The 24,465-nt window shown below is 38.1% G+C and overlaps 1 protein-coding gene across 1 annotated transcript; it reads right to left on the bottom strand.

The window, feature by feature from the left end:
* Window positions 1-5,830: 5,830 nt before the first annotated feature.
* LOC130030701 (uncharacterized protein CXorf58 homolog) lies at window positions 5,831-6,928 on the bottom strand. Its single transcript, XM_056122061.1, has one exon. The coding sequence runs from the start codon at window positions 6,926-6,928 to the stop codon at window positions 5,831-5,833; it is 1,098 nt and encodes a 365-aa protein (XP_055978036.1).
* Between the last annotated feature and the right edge of the window lie 17,537 nt (window positions 6,929-24,465).

Here is a 24,465-nt window from a genome sequence, read left to right on the forward strand (position 1 = left end):
TATTCCAGCCCGACTTATAGGATATAAAATATAAATGATGAATATCCTTTTAAACATTGACAGTGAGAAGTAATCAGTGTGTCTCCTCACCAAAGGGTTTTAAGACAAATGGTATTTTATTTCTAAAATAATTTCTAGGCACATTTGTGTGTATGTTTATGTCAGTCCAACATTTGTTATGCAAGAGGCATTGGGTTTAATATACTTCATCTAAGACAAATTCACCCAGCTTTATCAACCACTTTTAATGGAAAGGGATTTTCTAGGCCAGTTACTAATTCAAATTGGAAGCTGTTTGATTTTTCATGTTTTATTGGTAAAATTTTAATATTTTCTTTGAGAACTGAAAATTAAGGTGTCTAAACATAACCTTTTAAGTGAAGGAAATTAAAAACTATTAGTGACTTTTACATTTTACAGTCTAAGAAGTTCTTTCCAATTGATGTTACTTAACCTTTTACTCCTCAATATGCCTGAGTTTGTCTGAGCTAACAATAAACCATTGGCCATTATTAATAACGAAGACCGTGAAAGAGTTTGCTTAAAGCCCGATTAAAGCATATTCGGATGACCTTTATAAAGTTCTAGAATGTCAAGGATTATGCATGTTGACAGTGAGTGAGGTGGAATAACTAGAGATAAAAAGGATTTTTGATCCTAGGAAAAAAGACATTCAGGCAGAATTTAGCCATAAAATATATTTTAGCAGCTACTTAACACTGAAGAGACTTATAAATCGTTCCTCTCCTCACAGTATACCTCTGAAGACAAATCATTCACAGAGGGTAAATGTTATCTGGAGAAATCACATGAAATTTTCAATCTTTTCTATCAAATTAAAATTTTGTGATACTTTTTACATTAAATTGCCAAAATATATACAAGAGGATCTTTAAGAAATGATTAATAAACATATAACCATAAAATAGTAATTCTTATGAAGGAAAAAGTCTAGAGCCCAACAAAAGAGTTCTTAAGAAGGAGGTCTGGTTTAGATGAGAGAGCTAAGAAAGTTCTTTAGAGGTGAACACATTTTTGGAGGAAGAAATAGTAGTCTTGAATACAAAGTTAAAAAGAGCTTGCAGAGTTTTATAAACAAAGAGGCCACGTAACAAGAAAATGGAGATAATAATGCAAAATTTAGAGAAGCAGGTATTATGTATTAGTTTTATTAACTATAGGATTCAAATACTATCTTAAACATAATGAAAAAGCATTGGCATGTTCCAATGAACATAAAGATCTGATTGTTTGGTAAGAGCCTGACCAGGGTAGAAGAGGAATATGAAATATTAGAATGGGGGAACTCCTGGATTAGTTTCATTTGTTCAGACACTTATTTGGAGTAACTCTATAGATTTTTTTGTTGTGACTAACCACCAACTTAAAAAAATTATTTATTATTTTGCAGAAAACTGAGCTCTTCCCAAAATGTGATAGAACATGCTAATGAATACCTTTCAGTATACCTGTTTGCAAAACTGACATCGGAAAGTAAGATTAGCTGGAAACATTCGATAAATTAGGTCCATACCATTATATTTTGAAACCTTAACTGCATATTTATGTCTTTTTGGAAAGTGAGTATCTGAATGAAGGGTGGGGGTACCTTTAGTATGCTGGTAGCTGATACTCCAATCTCGGTTAATTAAGCCACAACCAAGTGTGAGCTCTTGGTCATATGTGCTGGTGTCAATGTATTAAGTCAAGATAGTTCTATCATTCACTTTACGTTTGCTCAGGACTTCCATATAAGTGGGATATGATAGAGGTTTTCCTCTTCCTTGGGTAGCTTTCAGATTTCAGGCAGTCTTTCAAATTTCAGTTTCAATATGGTTATTTGTTCTTCGTGACTTCCCTTTAAATTTCTTCCCAGCTTCCTTTTTGGCTCCAGCTGTAATAATTTTAGAGAACTATAGTATTTCTATCAGTGAGGTATTGTTTTTATCACCCATATGAGGGAAGTACTCTTCTTTCTCCTCACCTTGCTTGGGTAAGTAGAAACCTAAGTTTAATCAAAAATCTATAATGCCTTGGTAACAGAGATTTTTGATGGAGTTGGATGTTTAGAGTCTAACTGCTTTTAGAGATAACATTTCCTACAGACTTCCTATAACCCTGTCAATCTACTCTTACCTTTCTTGGGCCATCAGACTGTGGAAGGATGAAAATAGTCCCAGGTTAAAATGTTACCGCTCTACACAGTCTACTTCTCTTGTATAGGTAAATCTCGGTTTATATCCAGATCATTCCATGTGCTACGTTTGTGAAGTTGGGTTAACTTGACATTGGCAATTGCATTCATCACCTGTACTACACCCTGTGGTAATAGGAAACCACTGCTGTGCATGGTCATAGAGAGATGCACTTATGAACCAGACAAATCAGAAGGTCCTGTAGGATTTAAAGTCACCGGATATGGTTTGCTCTGCTGAAGGATGAACTGATGGGTGTGAAGAATCTTATTTGTTGTCAAGAAAGGTGAAGTTACTTTGTTGAAGGGTACTACCTGGGTGCTGCAGGACAATCTCCAGAAGGAGTTGGGGCTTGTTTAGAAAGAGGTGTGCAAAGAATTCCTGTCTATGGCCAAACATCACTAATAACTTTTCAATCTAACCTTGATTGGGTTTGTTATCGCTGCAGTATAGAATATATATATATATATATATATATATATATATATATATTTGCTTTTTGGGTCACACCCAGCAATGCACAGGGATTTCTCCTGGCTCTGTGCTCAGGAATTACTCTGGTGGTGCTCAGGGGATCGTATGGGATGCTGAGAATTGAACCCGGTCGGCAGCGTGCAAGGCAAATGCCCTCCCCGCTGTGCTATTGCTCCAGCTCTAGACTATATATATTTTTTAATTTATAAACCAGGGTTATTGAGTTCATTTTCCACCACACTTAAGCCACATTTACTAAGATGCTATTTCTGATTTCTGTGTTTGCCCCACTTTACTTTTTTTTTCTGCTGTAAATTCTTAGGTCTCTGACAGTCTTATACTACAGAACATATCAAGTGTTTTCTTTGTGTTTCATTTGCATTTGCATTGTGTTTTCTATAAAGTTATATCTCCAAAATAGCTTCTGAAATATCACAGTGGGTCTCATATGCCATATTAGAGAATCCCATAGGGGATTTTTCCTCTTTGACTAGTTTTTGGAGTGGACTTATTTGCCGGGGAAACCTGTTTTCGAAAACTAAGTTGGTATTTTTAATGACCTATTCTGTCATTAAACATAATCAATATGATAAAACTAAGATTCTTTTGGGCTAGAGTACGTATTTCTCATGGAGGAGTGCTGGATTCCATTTTTTTGTCACTGTTGAGAGAGACACCTAAGCTGACAGTAGCTAAAAATTTCCTTGTGCTATTTATATTTGTGTAAAGATGAGATCATCCATGTAGCTAGGTATCTAAGTCATAATAAATTGTATCAATGAAATTCTATCATTAGCTACGTGTCAGTTACTCACTAAGTTTGATTTAGAACTTTTGGCTTTTCATTTTAGGAATAAAATATAGGTAGTATAAAGCAGTTAGTAAATACTCGAATAATTTGCTATGATATAGAAACTTAAATATCACAACCAGTTTTAAATATAATTGAAATATTTTAATATGTAATATGAAAATGAATATTTTAGAAAGGATACCATTCTGTTTTGTGTCACAGGAAGCATCCCACAATCATTGACTCACATAAAATATACTTTCTAAAGCTACTACACAGAGCCCGGCAAGCTACCGAGAGTATTCGATATGCCAGACACAGTAACAACAAAGTCTCCAATGGAGATGTTACTGGGCCCGCTCAAGCAAATCGACGATCAACGGGAGGGCCTTTACTTTACTTACTTACTTTACTACACAGTGAAAAAACCTTTGGCCCAAGGATGAGAAATCCAGCTGTTTCTATTGGTACCATAGATCTGGAATAAAAGCACAATATGTTTTTAAAGAAAAAAAAGAAAAAGCTTCCAAAGTGCTTTTTTTTTTTCAAGCAAGAGGAAAACATAGCCCTAGAAAAACTTATAGATGCTATTTCATTTTCACAGAACGGTAGAAATACCAGAGCAGCCAATTTACTCATCCTTGCTTTCTCCCAGATGGCTGAGTTCCCAGTGACCCACCAGAGGATGAGATGCAGACCCAGAGCCTTTGCATGTCATTTGGACAAGACATAATGTCCGGGGTTGTTTGTGTAAGCCTTTCCCTTACCTCCAGCCTGCCTCACTATTGGTGGTCTGCCCTGGTGTAGCACAGATGTTTCTCTCCCTCTCTTACCGCTGCTTGCTTTATTTTTCAAGTAGCTTGGGAGAGCATATGTTTCCACGTAAGCCTGTTCCTTCCTTCTCCCCACACCTTATTGTGCTACATAAACAATCTTCATCTGCCCCCTCAGATCTGGGGCACACGAGACTTTCACAGATGTCTACTTCTTTCTCCGTGTGTTTGCTTCTGGTGAACCGGGTCTTCAGATAACGTCTCCCCCTTCCTCCTCTGTTCCAAATAACTCGGAATGCAGATTCTTTCCCTCCTTTCAACTCCGTTTCCTTCTGTGACCCCAGCATGTTTTCGTCCCCTTTCTTCTAAGTCTCTCTTTGTACTTGCTCTCCAGATGGGCTCAGGGATGAGCAATTCCTGCTCCTCATTTGATTCTCCTTACAATTTTTTGCTTTTTGCAGGAACAGGAAGAGACAAACTTCACACGTGAAATATTTCACATGCATGGCCACCCATGTTCTGCTTTCTTTTTCTGTCATTTGATGCTCCCCCCTACAATCACATACTTTAAGAAATTAAATTTAAAATGTTAATTTAATAATAACTTAAAATTTAATAATTTTAATCATGTTTAATAATTTTTCCAGTGTTTCTATTTTAATACAAAGATGGGCATCACAAATCTTTGCATCTAAACCTACTACCTGCAATTACAGATCAAACATAAGTATAACATTTACTTTAATTTAAATTGATGTTTTCTTTGGTAAAGAGAATGTTCTGGATGCCTGCATAAGGAGAACTAGATAGACAAGCTCTTTTTAAATCTAGTGTGACAGATAGATAACCAGCAAGTACAGGAAAGATTAAGATATTTGGGAGAGATGTCAAATGACATACAATCCAATAACAACTGCATAATCAGAGCCTTGATACAAAGATCAGGATGATGAGAATCTCAGGGAAGAAAAAAGTGAAAAATCCCTCTGGAAGGATTGATCTTGACTGGAACATAGGAGCAGGTGACAGGGTCTTGATGATATTGAAAGGCCATATAAGGACCTGGCACCTAAATTTCAAAAGCTGCAAAAATCCCACTGACGCTTTCACTAAAAGAAAACAACAACAAAACATACATATTTGCGGGGTTCAAGGGGCCATATTCAGTGCTGGGGATAGAACTGAGGCAAGTGTTTTACCTCCTTTATTCTCTCTCTGCTTCTCTTAAATACTTTTTTAAAAAATTAAAATAGCATTGAATGGTATGTTTCAGGCATGAATCATTATGAATCAACATCTGAATTCTCTTGTTTTCCTCATATGTTTAATACATTTCTCCTAATTTACCCACATCCTTTCTGCCTGGTAATGCTAATTTGGGCAAGTAGTAAAAAATTATTTTTGTATTATTTATAAACTGTGATTTGAGCCTACTTGTGGAATGAGCTACTTGTGGAATGGGCCACTTTACTTTTTGCTTTTTTTTAATTATTTTTAATTTTTGAAGGTGCTCTAAGATGTTGTTTTACAGTTTTCTAGTTGTTGATGTGCAAATTTACAAATAGATAAGAAAACCTTTTTTTATTTTTAATCAATTAGGTGGTATCTAAAATGTTGCTAATGACGAAGTCTTGCCACCAGCGAAATAATTCTCGTTCTTCCTTTTCAAAGTCCTCATCATCACTGATATTTGATGAAGGTTCTTTAATTTTCATAAGGGTAAATGATGGAGTGGAGAGCATGACTGTTTCTTCTTCCGGTTCCATTTTCTTAGTTTTCTTTGTAGGTGTTTTATACGCTTTTTTCATTTTTTCAACTTTTATTTGCGCTTGCTTAGATCGCCGGCCCAAATATGTAACTTCTTTGGCTTCTTGTTTTGCAGGCAGTGGTACATGAATTGTTGGTTGACAGATCTTCACATCAGTAATAATCTGTAGCTGATGTTGATGCATTTCTTCTGACTGTGGTTTCTGTTTCAAAAATTTCATTTCTTTTTGGAAACGTTTTGAAACTGTTCCAGATTGTACAAAATCAATTATGTCATATATCATCATTGTCTTGGGGATGTTTTTGAGGTTTAATCTACGCCAGTGGTTATTTCTGCCACCACAAGAAGCAGGAATATTATCTAAAAGACTGGAATACTGCATGTAATCTTTCATTGTGATAACATCTATCTCATCACTGACTTTAAATTTCTGGTGAAAATGCTCATCTTCCATCATTTGATTATAAAATTTGTTTTTCCCCATAAGTCTGTAAGAATCAGCTATTGCCTCAGTCGAGGACTTCAGTATATTTCTCCCACAGAAATACTTGTATCCATGGCCATCAGTATGCAGAAAAATTTTAAAGACAATGTAAGGTGGAAATGTTTCCCCACCAAATCGGAATCTTACTTTATACTTCATGCTAGGATCTTTAATAAGCTCACCTTCTGAGGGGCTCACTTTCTTCAGTATCTCGTATGTCACATAATGTTCCACTGCACAAATTGTATGCTTCAGAAGCTGAAATATTCCTCTGTCTGAGTAAGACAGCCACGCCCTCTGTATTATTAGTGCTTTCTCATTGTGAGTGGCTGAGAGCTCGGACGTTAAGTCACTGGAACAGTCTGGACTTTGTTCTTTTCCTAAGACTACATGAGATGAATTGGGGAGCGAAAAAGGTGGCCTCATAAAGTAATTATTCATCTTCCAAACTTTTTGAGGAATATCCGGCTTCAGGGGGCAACTTCCACATCGCAGTTAGGAGTGGCCGGCCAGTAAATTGATCAACGTCTCCACGTGGCCAGGGTGACGCCAGGATTCTGGTCCTTAGTATTGGCCAATAATAATAGCTCGGGAGCTGCTGATGCTGGGTACCATCGCTCCCCTTCGCATCCAGTGTGTAGCCCCGGAGCGGATTTATCTTTGAGATGAAAGAAATGTGTTTAGAGAGTACGTACAGAATTTTCGAATCCATGAGAATAGTCAAGTCAGCAAACAAGAACTGAAGAATCACTATTATACATACATCAGCACCCAGAAGACTAAATTAAATCAGAGACTATGATTGCACCGTGTTCAGGGATGATGCTCGTTTCACTTATATATAGGTGATGAAGAGACATTGGAGAACAAAAACAAAGAACTATGTGCGGGTTGTAGCATCATAAATATTAAATGCTCATTTAAGCGCAGTAAAGTGCAATTTTGGGGTACTCATGGTTATTTTTTATAATAGTTCACTAACATAGGATACAGAAATTCTCTTGTACTCCTTTTAAGGTTAATTTTCCAAACCCAATCTACATGCAACATGACTTCTGACTTCTGTCACTGTGGTTCTCTTGTTTAGAGTTTCATGTAAATGACATTGTTTGAAGTATTAAATTCCAATGGTGATGAAAACAAATAAAAAATTGTGACTGTATCAGGCTCAAAAGCATCCTATTAAGATGTGAAAGAATTTAAGAGACAGTTATAATCCAAAAGCACACAAATGGCTGACAGGCACATGGAAAACTGTACATCAACTCAGATTATTTAAATGCAAATCGAAACAATAAGATACCATCTACACATGTGAAAATTGTTATTATCTAAAAGACAAAGTATTGGAGAGGATGTAAACTGGTGGCCTCATTTTGGTTGGCAGTATGAAGATTCTACAGACAATTCCATTTTCCCACTTAAGACACTAATTTCTAAGACATAATCACATCACACATTTATTATAGCTTTATTTACTATAGCCAAGAATTGAAAGACAACCTGTGTTCACCAATAGAGGACTGGATAAACATTATCTATTTATCTAAACAATTAATACTATTTGTGCTGGAGTTATAGCACAGCGGGTAGGGCGTTTGCCTTGCAAGCAGTCAACATGGCCAACCCGAGTTCGATTCCTCCACCCCTCTCGGAGAGCCCGGCAAGCTACCGAGAGTATCTCGCCCACACGGCAAAGCCTGGCAAGCTCCCCTTGATGTATTCGGTATGCCAAACACAGTAACAACAAGTCTCAAAATGGAGACGTTACTGGGCCCGCTCGAGCAAATCGATAAACAATGGGAGGACAGTGCTGATACTATTTATCAAAATAGGAAATTATGTCATTTGCAACAACACTGATAGACTTAAGAGAGTAGTATACTCACAAATAAGTCATAAAGATACAAACACCATATAATGTCGCTCAGTGAGAGTCACAGAAAGAAAGCAAATAAAACAATCTAGAAGTTACTGTTTCATTGAAAAGATCAAATTAGTGATAACATAAATAATGCCACCTGTATGAAATAAAAATTTTAAAAAATCTAACTCAGATATATAAGCAGGAAAAACTCTGCAGCAACCACTGAAAACAAAAGATAGAATTCAATACAGAAATGGTGCTTCTAATGAGAAAACAAAGACTTTAATTGGTGTTATAACAGTGATGTTATGTTATAACAGTGTTAAAAGATGAAAAAATAGTTTTTAGAGTTGTGAGGAGTTAAGAAAAATCAAATGCATTTGACACTAATTCATGCTGATTGTCAAAATTATTATTTTTTAAAAAATTTATTTATTTATTGAATCGCTGTGGGAAAAATTACAAAGCTTTCAAGTTTAGGTCTCAGTCATGCAAATATCAATCACAATTCCCTTTACCAATACTTATTTTTCACCACGAAGAACCCCAGTAAACCCCCCCCCCCCAACCCCCCCCCCAGTGTCTGTGGGGTAAATGAATTCTAGTTAACACTCTGTCTACTTTGACTAGCTTCATTGTTTTGATAAAAGTTGCACCATTATTATTTAGGCTTTACCCCTCCCCCCCAAATTCAGCCATGCTGAAAAAGCATTGTGAAATGATCTGCTTTCTACAGCTGGGTTCAAGAATTAAATGATGTTGCGGCCGCGCGGTTTTGGATTTCTGCTATTTTATTTATTAACCCTGCAAGTATTTCTACTGAGAGTCAGATAATTAAGAGATTGGTCTCTGTGCTTCTGGGGCCATGGTCGTGCCAGAAAGCCATGCGTGGGGGGCAACTGGTGACCTCGGTCGGGCTTGAAGGATGGGCCGGAGCGCCCCCCGTCCCATGAGGTTTCTGTCGCGTCCCACCCCCGGCTCATACCTGCTCTCCACAAGGCTCCAATGCGGCCACCATCTTTCTTTCCAGAATGAATGGGGCAACACCCTTTCCCCTCCGGGCTGGCAAGATGGTGTGGATTAATGCTTAGTCCATTCACTTTTCTGCTCCAAGCGGCTGGATTTCTGTATTAAGTCCTTGTGCTTCTGGGGCCATGGCCGTGCCGGAGAGCCGCGCGTGGGGGGCAACTGGTGACCTCAGTCGGGCGTGAAGGATGGGCCGGAGCGCCCCCCCCCGTCCCATGAGGTTTCAGTCGCGCCCCCACCTCCGGCTCAGACCTGCTCTCCACCAGGCTCCCATGTGGCCGCCATCTCGTCATAATTATTTTATGAGGTGAAAACTTACTAAGAAAGCCTTGCAAAGTTATAGATCAAATATTATTTTATATACTAAATAATTGTCATCAAATTGTCATTTTGTATTATAGGTCATCAAGTTTTGTTATGATATTTATTTCAGTCATTATTTATTAATCTTGTTCCTTACTCATATGATAAACTCCGTGAAGACAGGGACTATAGTCTTGTTCACCATTGCAAACCTTGAAATATACTGTGTGCAATAAATATCTAATAAATTAATATAAAAGGCCCTCCCGTTGATCGTCGATTTGCTCGAGCGGGCCCAGTAACATCTCCATTGGAGACTTTGTTGTTACTGTGTCTGGCATATCGAATACTCTCGGTAGCTTGCCGGGCTCTCCAAGAGGGGCAGAGGAATCGAACTCGGGTCGGCCATGTTGGCCGCTTGTAAGGCGAACGCCCTACCCACTGTGCTATTAATATGTAATGTAAAATAATTAAAGAGCTGGAAGTTATTTTGAAAGCTCAAAATATACATTTCTAGCTCTTATCGATGGAGATAAAATACGCAGGAATATATTTTAAAGGCCAGTCTTTCCTCCACCCATCCCATCTCTCTGTCATTGTAAGGCAGCCTTACCTGCCTCAGACTTGATCTTCTTTGCCTACAACAGGGAAAAGTTGGCTCTACTTCACCCACAATTCCTATCCCTAATCCCAAGTCTCCTTTTTTCATTTTAGAACATCGTTCATGTTTTCTGCAGTGTCAATATCTACCTAAATATTCTTTTATAATCAATATGTCCTAACTTGCACTCAAGAGGCAATGAACCCCTTTGGGTAGTAGTACTGTCCTTCCGTTGTTCATCCATTTGCTCGAGTGGGCACCAGTCACGTCTCCATTGTGAGGCTTGTTACTGTTTGGGGCATATCAAATATATCACAGGTAGCTTGCCAGGCTTTGCCGTACTGGAAGAATGTTCATGGAGGCTTGCTGGGCTCTCCGAGAAGGATGGAGGAATCGAACCTAGATGGGCTGTGTGCAAGGCAAACGCCCTCCCCACTGTGCTACCACTCCAGCCTTTTTGGGTACCTTCTGTAAAATGTAGTTAATACTAAAGGCCATCAAAATTTCATCAACATGGTGCTGGGCAAGTTAACAAACACTGAAAAATTTGTATTTTGCTCTGTTAGGTATTCAACACAGTATTTTGTTGATATTTTTTTCTTGATGATAATTCTTCTGCTTGTCACATGAGTATCTAGTAGCTAAATGTAGGATACCCTTTCTTTTCACTTCACTCCCCAACTCACAGCTACGTGAAGATAATTGATAACTCCACAAAACGTGACATTTAACCTTAAGGTTCCACATGCACCCACCTCATCATCTGAAAACCTCCAAGTCCTGTCACCCAGGTGCCCAGGTGACTAAGAATCCACTGAAGGATCTACACAAGATTATAGCCTATTTCTTTCTCAGCAGACATTCACTTCCTTCTGTTATTTGTGGTGTTTTTAAAGGTACTTATCAATTTCTCTTTCACTGTGTTAATGGGGTGGCAGTTTGTGGTTTTATCCTGGTGTGTGTGTGTGTGTGTGTGTGTGTGTGTGTGTGTGTGTGTGGTGGGGGGAATCTGAAACTTAGAAGGGATAAATGTTGCTAATGATTTTAAACAATACCACCTTAGAAATGTGATTCTCAGGGTTTAATGGGCACCCACTTTTTCAAACAGGTTTCAATTTAGCATATCTCCCTGGAGGTTGGGATTCTGAATTTCAATCAGCTCCCTTAAGCAGTTGGTGGAGAGTGGGCCACTTCTTTTTTTTTTTGGCATGGAAGAAGTTGTTCAGAATCCTGTAAAAAGTCTGTGTCATTTCCTAGGGGGCTACTTCTCAAATTTGCTTGCACATTAAATTCATATTGAAAAATAAAACCCTGCTGCTCAGGCCTCACCAAGTTTCCAATTATAAAAGAATATCAGAATTAGAACCTGTTCCTGGTAATGTTTCAAGCTCTCTAGTCGCTTCGAATCTGCTCGAAGGGAATACAGCTTTTAATCTGACTGAGGCTGTTGTGTAGTTTTGTGAAACTTATTTAATATATGACTCTGTTAAATTTCTTACTTAATTTTGCACGTTATTTCAAATTTTTTCTCATTAAAAGTTCCAGTTTCTCAATTTCTTTGTATTGCCTTTGTAATTTTAATTGTTACCTCACTAATATTTTAAATAAAAGCGATATATCATGTATTAATGGTTTTGTTCTGTTTATAAATTACATCTACTTTCTCTGCTTGTAGTCACTTTTTTTGCTTATTTTTAAAAATATAGCTTCAGCTTTAATAGATTGAGACATAATTCAAATATTATTGTGAAAAGTCATGTTATGTCTGTTCTAAAGTCGGAGCATTTTAATTCTATTGAGCTGAAAAAAAAATGGGAGAACGAGTGGGCCTGGAGAGCTCATACAGGAGTGAGTCATTTGTCTTGCACAGGGCTGCTGAAATTTAAGTTTAACCCCAGTCCATGTACGTTCCCTTGAGCAACACCAGGGGTCACTCCTGACCACTTACCTATGAGTAGCCAAAAATAACCCCTGAGCACCACACACAACAACAACTAGAAAATGACTAGATGGATTAGGATGTAAGTAGGGATGAAACTTGAAAATAAAAGTTGCGACTATATTCAGGGCTGGAGTGATAGCACAGTGGGTAGGGCGTTTGTCTTGCCCGCGGCTGACCCAGGTTCGATTTCCAGCATCCCATATGGTCCCCTGAGCACCGCCAGGGATAATTTCTGAGTGCAGAGCCAGGAGTGACCCGAAAAGAAAAAAAAAAGTTGCGACTATATTCACAGCAGTACCGGGGGATCAATTTAGAATCATGCCTAGAGCTTATGACGATCACTTGATCACTTGACTTCCCATTAATCAGCGATTTGCTCGAGCAGGCACCAGTAACGTCTCCATTTGTCCCTGTCGTGTGCTAGTATAGCCCAATGACGTCTGTTCATTCTAGGAACATGAAGAGCCTCAAATTGATCGTTCATAATCTTGATGAAGAAGTCTGAACATCTGGTAGGTGGGTGGCCACGCGGTCTTTTGACATCTCATGGAATCCAGTCGGTAACGGCTCTAGTCCAGCAGTCATCCCCAAATCTCATTATGTGACCAGTCCGTCTGATTTTTGACGCCTTGGCAAACGACACAGCGTTCCTGATTCTTGACCATCGACAGAGGTCTGAACTTCGGGTTCTTTCTCTCATTTGAGTGAAGCGTGATACTCCAAGCATAGCTCTTTCAATTCCAGTTTGGGAGACCCAAATAGCATTCTCATCCTGTTTGCGTAGGGCCCAGGTCTCTGAGGCATATGTTAATGCAGGAAGAACAGTGGAATCAAAGAGATGTGCCTGGAGCCGAAGTTTCTTCATCCTCTTAGCTATTTCCTTGATGCTCTTAAAGGCGCTCCAAGCTGCTCTCTTCCTCCTGCGCAGCTCAGGTGCCAGGTCATTTGTCATGTTGACCTCTCGACCCAGGTACACATAACTGTTGCATTCAGAGATGGTTGTTCGGTTGAGAGTGAATGGAGCATCAGGAAAGAGGCTGTTTCTCATAAACATTGTCTTCGTGAGATTCAGCTGTAGTTCAACCTTTCCACGCTCATGGAAGTTTATCCAATTAAAACCCTATTTTGGTTGTTCCTCTTCAACAGAGCTGAGAAAAGCCTCATAGATGATTCTGATGAATAATATAAGAGTTTGGAAAGCTGGATAAGAGAAAACTCAGCACCTTGCTTGGGCTAGCTTTCTATTCCTATTCAGGACTATGGTCCCCGCTTCGGTGGATTTGCAAAAAAATCTGCCAGGCAAACTTGAATATTAGCACAATGAAAGCAACCAAACACAAAAATTAGTCTGATAGTCCAATCCTGCTTCTCAAACCTGACTATAAAAATCCATTTTGAGAATGTTGTATCAATTAATATCCTACTGATTAATTTCCAAGAAACAAGCATGAGTAGAAACTCATTTTAGAGGTCTCAAAGATGACTTCAATTTTATACTTTTAACCTAACCACTTAGTGATTAACTGTAGATCCAGTAGTTTAAAAGACCCTTATTTCAAAACTCTTCTCCTTTCCTTAATTGTGTGCCACTAAACATAATCTTTGAAATGTCCAAGAAGCAAAATTACTTGTCTCTCCCTAGCTACAAAGGATAAATCAGGGAAGTCAAAATAAAACATTCTTCAAAGAACACAGGTAGAACTAAATTTAGACTAGAACTAAATAGATTTAGAACTAAATAAGAGCTTTAGTTTTCTTCTTTCCTTTTAAAATCATACTAACTTAAAACAATCTGTATTGCACAAGTTTCTGGCTTATTTAGTGGAGTAAAAACGTGTGACTTTTAAAATAGATGTATATATTGTGAAGAATGAAAAGTCAGTGGCCAGAAGTAGGATGCTTCTGAAGTATCAGAAAAGCAACATGGACACGGCTTAGATACTGAGCCACGCTCCCCAGACAGCAACGCTCTCACAACTGTCTGCCAGCAATACTTCTTGCTCTCTCATCCTTGATGCAGTATCATGCAGTATTTCAAAGAAATGGTTTTTGAAGTTTCTGCTCTGGTCAGAAGGTATCATGTGGCTCACTTCTATATGAACATCTCTGGGTCTTCTTGGACTTGCTTGTTTTTTATTTTGATGGTACCCAGTTTTGCACTGATGTTTGAAGGCTACAGTTTTCTAGGTGCCTGTGAATAAAGGCAATGCCCTATTTCCTGCTGTCCTACAACTTCAGTAAAAGAGGTAGAACTTCAAAGCCCTGGTGCCAGAGTATAGAGTTCTTCCTTTTAGAGGCAATGAAATTCCAGTGCATCATTTAACTTTTTGTTGTTTTGATTTTTTTGTCTTTGCTATTAGAGCTTTAACTTTTAAACAAAACTTCCAAAAAAGTTATAGATTTTCAAAAGCTCAATATTGTTGGATATATTATAAATGATGAGACTATAGCTACACATGTTGAAAATGTCCACTTTAATAAAATACTACATATGCTATTGGGTGGCATATTTCCCAAAAATCATTTGAAATTTTGTGTTTATTAATGCCTAGACATTTACTAATGGGTTGACTGAACCAGAGTTTACCATCTCTTGTTCTACTCTTGAAAATAAAACAAACTTCTTCCAATATATTTACTTTTATGGTTCTAAATAGTTTTGAATTATCCCTCCATATGTATGTAATATTACTATGCAAAAATATGCATTTGTACATATAGATGTAAGTTTAACACTGTATTTGTAATCTATTATAACTAAGAATTAGAGAAGAGAACAATGGAAGCCAGTCCAGAAATTACCAATTATCTTAAAGCACCTGATGGTTTCTTTTAGTATTTTGTTGGATTCAAAATCCAATTATCCTAAAATATTTCCATTAACCAAATGTACCCTTCCAATACAGTAGGAGTGATGAACCATGATCGCTAATTCATCATCATTTTTCTTATCTATACATTACTGTTTACATTAAGAGTGATATCTCTGGCAATCAATTTTAATGGGCAGGTATTAACTTTGCACAGTGGCTTGCCTCTAATGACAGTGATGAAGAGGCCTGCAACCGAATGCTCCTAAATTAATCTGCCAGTTTGACCCAGTAACCAACATGCATACTAAGACACTGATGTGAATTGAAAATAAAATAACTACACTTGACAGATATAATAGTTTAAGTGATTTCAAATTAACCACATCCCACTGACCGCAAGTGAAGAATATGTGCCTTCCGTATAATGAAAGGCGCTCTGGGGCTCATTATACAGAGTGGAGGAAGTAAATCCAGAGTAGAGTAATTGATGCTGGGGAAAGAAGAGCGACAGCTCCTTAATGACTCTCAGACTTATACACAAAGATATCATAAGCACTTCATGCCACTTTCCTATTCAAGGTCAAAACATTATAAACTTAAACTCTATCATGTTATAATTTTAGAGTAGGATATAACTCTTAAAAATGAACCAAAAGTTGTTCCTTTGAGAAAACAGTAAATAACAAATACATTTTATGTGAAAAGTATAAATGCGAACACACCTTGCCTTCTATTTCCTCAAAAACTCAAGAATCTGAACTGTTAAATCTCCTTAGTTTAACATTAGCTTATAGGAAGAATATAAAGCAATCTTATTAATGCATGTATCATAATATGTTCTGGTTTTAGGATGTTAGATATTGTCACTAAGATAGTTTTTGAAAAAGTGGTGATATTAAAACATTACAAAATTAAGACAAAATAAGTTTTGCTTTTGAAATAAAATCAATTTCGCAAAAAGTTAAGACAAAATAAGGTATGCTTTGGAATAAAAGATATTTTTCCAAATACACATACACATACACACATACATATATATGTGATATAGATAGAGATATAGGTACACACGACACACATACATATATATATATAGTATATATACATATAATGCCTTATACAAAATGTCTGGCACTGATGACTAAGTGGTGAATAATAAAGAGTTGGGTACCAGACTCATATTATTATAGGAGAGACATATAGTTCTTTAGAGGGAAATTACAGAATGTTATCAAAATATATAGGATGGGAATTCCTCAGCTCACTGAGGAGGTTAGAGAAAGTTTCATTAGAAAATTAACATACAACAAGAGATTAAAGATCTGCATGAGGAATAGTCTCTTGCAAGAAGATGGACATGGAGAGAGTATTTTAGGAAAAGAGAGTAACATACAAGAAGACTGGACAGCAAGGAAACATAATACATAATAGAGGAAACATATTTGTACAATAGACAAATACAAGAAAAAATTCTGAAGAAATAATAAGGAGCCAGCTATCAAAGCATGATAAATTGGAGTCATTCCTAGAACTAGGTAAACAAACAAAAAAAATTAGGCTGGGGAATATAGATGCAAGAATGTAACCTTATGATACTCAAGATAACATTCTATTCTGATCATGAGGAAGCAATGGAAATTAAGCATGCTCTCCTCTCTAAAACAATTAAAAACTGCACTATATTTACATACATATGCAGGCAAATATTCAGGAAATAATTAATTTTTTGTGGGGGCTGGAGCGATAGCACAGCGGGTAGGGCGTTTGCCTTGCACGCAGCCAACATGGCCGACCCGAGTTCGATTCCTCTGCCCCTCTCGGAGAGCCCGGCAAGCTACCGAGAGTATTCGATATGCCAGACACAGTAACAACAAAGTCTCCAATGGAGACGTTACTGGGCCCGCTCAAGTAAATCGATGATCAACGGGAGGGCCTTTGCTTACTTACTTAATTTTTAGGTATTGGAGAGACCTGAGACAAAGAAGTAGAGAGGGATGCTCCATATTTATGCTGACTTTCTGCCTAGGGTCTCTGTTCAAGACTATGGTACAGAAAAGTGGATCTAAATATGAATATCTAGTTTTGATGAGTAGAAGATATGAGAATAATGTACTGGGTTCCAGAGTTTTCAGGAATTTGTGAGTTAACTGTGCAGTAAGCATACTGGGCGACTGCGCAGACAAGAACTTGCACATTCTGAAAGTACCCTTGAGTATGGGACTAAAAAGTAAAGATTGGCGGAGAATAATTCCTGGGTTTTAAGCATGATTGATTATCTTCTTTTGGAAAGTTTTGACAGACCAAAATAGAGAGACCTTGTTGAACAAATGCAACTGATATTAGAAAGGCAATGCATTAAAAAAAAATTAAATATACATGTTAAAAAGCAAAGCTAACATAAAACAGAATTAAAAATGAAAAATAGGCAAACACACAACTGTATTTAATTTTTTTTCTTTTTGGGTCACACCCAGCCGATGCTCAGGGTTTACTCCTGGCTCTGCACTCAGGAATCACTCCTGGCAGTGCTTGGGGGACCATATGGGATGCTGGGAATCGAACCCGGGTTGGCCATGTGCAAGGCAAATGCCCTACCTGCTGTGCTATTGCTCCAGCTCCTGTATTTAAATTTTTAACAATATTCTCTCAATAAATGACAGAACAGCAGGAAAAACTCCGTAAAGGTAGAGTTGATTTAGATAATATAAAATGTTCTATGTAATTAATGATTTTTTTCAAGATCATAGGATGAGATAAAAGATAATAATGAATATGGCTTATTTATCTATTAGCAATACAATATTAAAAATAAAATTCACAAATCAATGTCATAGTCATCTCAAAATATATAATATTGGTGATACATAAAATGAAGTATATTAATTGTACTGATTTTTCCTTTATAGGTATGATAAGATTTTTAAAGGTATTTAAGAAATATAAAACAAACACTGTCCTCTCATTGTTCATTGATTTGCTCGAGCGGGCACAGTAATGTCTTCATTGTGAGACTTCTTGTTACTGTGTTTGGCATATTGAATACTCTTGGTAGTTTTCCAGGCTCTCTGAGAGGGGCGGAGGAATCAAACCCGGCTTGGCTGGGCTGGCTGTGCGCAAGGCAAACACCGTACCGCTGTGCTATCACTCCAGCCCCTTAAGAAATATAAGGGAATCAAAATCTTTACACTATTTTCAATAATAATTTATGGAAGTATTTACCCCAAAGCTTCGGGAGAAGCCTCCAACCTGTGATGGACACTTTGATTTTAGTCAGGTGAGACATGAAGAAGGAGAGAAAAATCCTATTAGCTCACAGTTCCGATCAGCTTCAGTTTATCAATGGGAGTTGATAGAAGCCATGAATTTTGCATGGATTTGTGATGGGTCAACAGAAAACTACTACAAAAATCTTTCATAAACACGATCTTTCTGTTTTCTCAGGAGAATGAGTACTATGTTATTTGTTTTGAGGCATATTAATGCCTTAGCTGAGTGATCAGGAAGTGTTATTTGAGTTTGTATTGATTTAGTGAACTATTCCCTAAAAACTAACCTAGGAGACAAAAAGCTAGTACCCCAGTTAAAGTGGTTGCTTTTCATGTAGACCTCTTACGTTTGATCCCAGTTACCAAATATAGTCCTCTGAACCCCACCAGTGCAGAGCCAAGAGTAAGCCCCAAATATGCCAGGCATGGTCAAGAACCAAAGTCCCAACCTTGTGCCCAGCACCCTGAAATCTCATCTCAATATTAACTGTATTCCCAGGGACGGAAAAAAGTAATCTCCTCTCATGTCTGGGTTTTCCGTGTACTTCTTCTTTTCCAACCTCTCATTTTAACTAAGACTTAAAGATTGTTTGAGCACAGTCTTGAAATGAGTCCAATTCTTTCTTGAGCCACCAAGAAAACAGATTGTTTATATCCCACGCTTGGATTTAGCAGCAGGAAGGACAGATCTTGGTGACCTCTAAGAAAAGAAAGCTTGAAATGAAATTGTACATCAGGCATTTTGAATGAGAACACCTGTCTCTGTATTTGGGGTTCATCTCTTCCTCGGAAAGATGAGTCTACGCATATACCAGGGTGCAACTCACCTCAGACTTCCAGTTTTATACACTGAGTGGCAAGTACAGTTTCATCATGACTGCAAAGAAAGTAACTTTGGGACTTTTCCTACCAACATTATGCTCAATGCCAATGGTCCTGTCAGTGAACAAAAATACACAATGAAGTGTGAGTGAGAAAAGCAGTCTCATCTATTTGTTTGCATTAACTTAGGGAAATAAGTGTGTGCTTTTCTCTGGCTTGTTCTTCCCAAGAATTCAAGTGTAACAATTTACTTGAAGGGCAAACACAGCTGAATAAATTTGGACTTCTAGAGTTAAACTATTACATTAGGGCTCATGATTGAGTTCACACTATGTCTCTAATGCAAGCACACATTTCAATGTCACTGTCTGCCACCTTACAATAACAGAAAACATCTGTATAATGGCCTATAACATTACGCCGTGGATTACAATTAGAAATGTGCTGAAGTGGTGGATTGGGGCTTTATTTATGGTCCATGAAACGAAAGATTCTATGAGTGTCTCATGAAAACTTAATAGTTCAAGGAAATAAAATAAATATTTGAGTGCAACAATTACATTTTAAATGATATTATCGCTGGAGAAACTTAGAACAGTCAAGAAGTTGAAATATTAGTGTTAAAAAGAAGCCCATTACTGGTTGGCTGGAAGTCTTTTTTATTGGAGAGACAAAGAATGACAGGGAATTATGAAAAACACATCAGGCCTTCTAGGTTAATATAATTTCTATAATTGAGTAAAATTTCTTTTAATGGCTCATAAAATCTTGTCTCTGAAGGTTATGGTGAGAGTGAATAAATTTCAAAACTTTGACTTTTTAAAAAAAGAGCATAAAAGGATTTTTTTTTGTCTACATGCCAGAAACACTGGCAAATTTGAGCTGTGGCAATACAGGAACTGTGTGTAATAAGTCATTGAGGTTACCCCACCTCAAATCTCCATGTGTGAGAGCAAATAATTACAGTTCATGAACAACATGTACTTCATTTCCAGATTACAGGTAATTGTATACACATTTAAATTTGTTTATTTTGCATGCATAATCTCATATTCATGAAGATAATTTAATCATTTGTACCTGATGTGTGGGAAAAATTATCGTGCCTAATCACGCACCCAGATTTCGGGAAGTTTTACCCTGCTGAGGGAAAAATCTGTCATACCATGGAGTTTTCAGATAACTCTTAGAAACTTCAAAAATCAGAACAACAACAAGGGCAGTTACCTTTTACATAATGTGGTACCCATATTTTTGAAAATCTCAAAGATTTTACATTTGAAAAACTTTGTGGATTTCTGTTACCATGCACATAGAAATCTATTTTGCTTAATGTCCAAAAGGCCAGATTTTAAAACTGTACATTATTTTTCTATTTTTTATTCTATTAGAAAAATCAAAATTATTAATTTTTAATTGAAGTTCCATACTATACTGTTAAAGCACGTTTCATGTATACATTGTTTTAAAACCATAAAAATCTTAATTAAATGTTCTATTGTTTTACTGATCACTTGATCACTTGATATCCTGTTACTCATCGATTTGCTCGAGCAGGCACCAGTAACATCTCCATTCATCCCTGTTCCGTGCTAGCATAGCCCAACTGCATCTGCTCGTTCTAAGAACATGAAGAGCCTCAAACTGATCATTCAGGGTCTTGACGAAGAAGACTGACCATCTCATAGGTGGGTGTCCACGTAATCTTTTGACGTCCCATGGAATCCAGTCGGTAATGGCTCTAGTCCAGCGGTCGTCTCTAAATCTCATTACGTGTCCACCCATCTGATTTTCGATGCCTTGGTAAACGAGACAGCATCTCTGATTCTTGAGTGTTGACGGAGGTCAGAACTCCGGATTCTATCTCTCATTCGAATGAAGCGTAATACTCCAAGCATAGCTCTTTCGATTCCTCTTTGAGAGACCCAAATAGCGTTCTCATCCTGTTTTCGTAGGGCCTAGGTCTCTGAGGTATATGTGAATGCAGGAAGAACAGTGGAATTGAAGAGATGTGCTTGGAGCTGGAGGTTCTTCGTCCTCTTAGTTATTTCTTCGATGCTCTTGAAGGCATTCCAAGCCGCTCTCTTCCTCCTGCGCAACTCAGGTGCCAGGTCATTCATCATGTTGACTTCTCGACCTAGGTATACATAGCTGTTGCATTCGAAGATGGTCGTTCCGTTGAGAGTGAATGGAACGTCAGGAACAAGACTGTTTCTCATGAACATTGTCTTCGTGAGATTCAGCTGTAATCCGACCTTTTCACACTCATGGTTGAAGTCGGTCAGCATTTGTGCAGTTTGGCTGATGTTTGGAGTTATTAGAATGATGTCATCAGCAAAGAGGAGGTGGTGTAGTTGCCGACCATCTATCTTCACTCCCATTTCTTTCCATTCCAGTTGTCGCATAACGTTCTCGAGGGTGGCACTGAAGAGTTTTGGTGAAATAGTATCACTGGCAGAGGAACCCAGGTGTGTGGGACCCGGGGCTGAGATCTCCAAGCCTGCATGGTTCGGGACTGGGCCTTCCAGTAGCTAGACAGTTACACCCACCAACTGCCATGTAACCCCAACAAGGGCCAGGATCCAGAGATTATAACACCAAGCTCCCGGAAGAGAACAAAGCAGAGTCTCCTACCGCCATGCCGTGACTTCTTATTCTCTAATTCTCACTCTCAGAGAACCCGGCAGGCTACCGAGAGTATCATACTACCACATATGCCTGAATAGGAACACCAGTTTTACTGATATTAGAAGTAAATACACAGTTAATTATAAACAGTCGCCATATTGAAATTCAAACCTTTTTAACTGCTCTGTATTCATGGTAGTTGTTCAAAACGTATTTCCACGTAGGGTGGACATGCTCTGTATTTTAGTATTGCTGGTTTGTTTTCAGAATGTGTTTAGACTTTCTATAAACAAACCAACAAAGCACAGAAATTCTAGTAGTCCCTCAATTACACATGCTTCATTTGTAATACTTTTCCACATGATTATCCGGGATAGCCACAGAATAGTACAAAGCTGTCAATCCACAGACATTGGAAAGGTATGAGAGTCGGGTACTATTGAGGCTAGTGAGGATCACCCCATGCATTTGCCTGCAATGTGCTGTTGCAAGATATGCAAAAATCATGCTCGAAGAGTCCTGATTTCACAGAGAATAGTGAGCCTAGCCAAGGTAACTGGGTTCAGATCTGATTCAAGGGGAAAGGACCTTCTACTTGCTCAGTTCTAAAGGGATGCTGTTTCACAAGTAGTAGATTTTAACTAGCCCATATAATAACTTGGGTTTTCATTTTCATTCTTTTGGTAACATGGGTTTTGAAACTTCTTTGACCTTTTAAGATTTGATAATCATTTAATGGCATGTAATTTTAACTTGTGAAAACTTTTCAAGGGTTCTCTTTCTGACTTGGGAGGATAAAGATGAAGGGATGGGTGGAGACAGTGGAAAGCTAGATTTCTAGAGAGGGAAGACCAAAAGAAAAAAGAAAAGAGAGAATAGAAGGGGATTGGGTAAGGAGAAAAAGAGAGAAAATTGGAATCATTTGATTACTTCAAGATGAGCATACGGGGAATACATGTTGCAAATATTGCATCACCAGAACAAATTAAAATGTATTAAAATCCATAGCAAAAACAACTGTTTTATGTGTGGAAAGCATAGCCAGTCACTGTCCACTGCACAGATTGTGGCAGTGGTCTTCGGTAAGATCTGAGACAATGCTCCTCAGCCCAGAGCCCTGTGCCCCTTCCCACCCCCCACAGGATAGTCCAAGTGGGCAAAAATTGCATAACTGGAGTATCACAGTATCAGACCAGGGAGTCAACTTGTAGAACTGGGAGAGGGGCACAGAGAGGAAAGGAGGTTGGGAGGTGACAGTAATTGGACAAAGGCTGAGAAACACTGGTCAGAGAATGTCCGCCTGATAGTTTAAGGAAAGTTTCTTCTGTTTTTTGTCAAATAAAAGTGGACTGACTATGAAATGAAAATACTATTTTTTTCCTTTTTGGGTCATACCCAGCTATGCTCAGGGGTTACTCCTGGTTCTGCACTCAGGATTACTCCTTGCAGTGCTTGGGGGACCATATAGGATGTCAGGATTTGAACTCGTGTCAGCCACATGCAAGGCAAATGCCCTACCCACTGTACTATCACTCCGGCCCTGAAAATACTATTTTAAGACATGGAATAAAACTGTTTCACACAATGCTTTGTGGACCAGCGACTTTGTGATGGTGTTTTTCATGTCCTAAAAACTCCAGTACTTAGTTTTTGTTGTCAGTTTTTATCAGAAACACTAAGATGTGTCCCAGACTCAGGAAACAATATAATCTTTTGTATGCTCATCAAAATATTTGGGGGAGAATAGATACACATGATTTATATAATAAAACAAACAACTAAGAATTTAACTTGACATGCAACTTTGAAAGTATCAGGTCCATGTTGGTGGTGGGGAATGTATACACTGGTGGAGTGATGGGTGTTTGATCATTGTGTGATTGTAACTCAAACATGAAAGCTTGTAACTATCTCATGGTGATTCAATTAAAAAAAAGACCATGTCAAGATTCAAAACAAACAAATAAAGCCATTATACCAACTGTAGCACTGTAACACTGTCCTCCCATTGTTCATCGATTTACTCGAGCAGACCCAGTAACATCTCCATTGTGACACTTGTTTGGCATATCGAGTACATCATGGGTAGCTTGCCAGGCTTTGTCATGCGGGCAAGATATTGTTGATAGCTTGCTGGGCTCTCTGAGAGGGATGGAGGAATAGAACCTGGGCTGACCGGGTCGGCCACGTGCAAACGCCTTACCCATTGTGATAAGAGAATCATAATGCTCTTTGCAATGTTTTTCAGCCACCGAAGTGATTTGTATGATCAGTAAAATTGCCAGTTCAATTTAGGTCAGTACAGCCGTATTGGTCAACAAATTGGTCATTTTTTGAGACTTGTTACTGTGTTTGGCATATTGAATACATCATGGGTAGCTTGCCAGGCCTTGCCGTGCAGGCGAGATATTCTTGGTAGCTTGCCAGGCTCTCCGAGAGGGGCAGAGGAATCGAACCTGGCTCGGCCAAGCTGGCCGCATGCAAGGCAAATGCCCTACTGCTGTGCTATCACTCATATCAACAAGCTGAAAAAAGAAATAAGAAAATAAAATGCAAGTTGTTCCTTTTCTTTTATTTGCATCCTGATTTGTTTTTCTATTACCATGTTAATGTTGGTATATGGTAAATCATATGAAGGTGGTTCTAGTAAGGAGAGTTCTAAGGCTCCTACCCTGGGGTTCTAGGAGGGAGAGCAGGACTGGGGGACCACAAA

Source organism: Sorex fumeus, unplaced genomic scaffold, assembly GCF_029834395.1.
Source record: "Sorex fumeus unplaced genomic scaffold, SorFum_2.1 ptg000044l, whole genome shotgun sequence".
Taxonomy (NCBI): Eukaryota; Metazoa; Chordata; class Mammalia; order Eulipotyphla; family Soricidae; genus Sorex; species Sorex fumeus.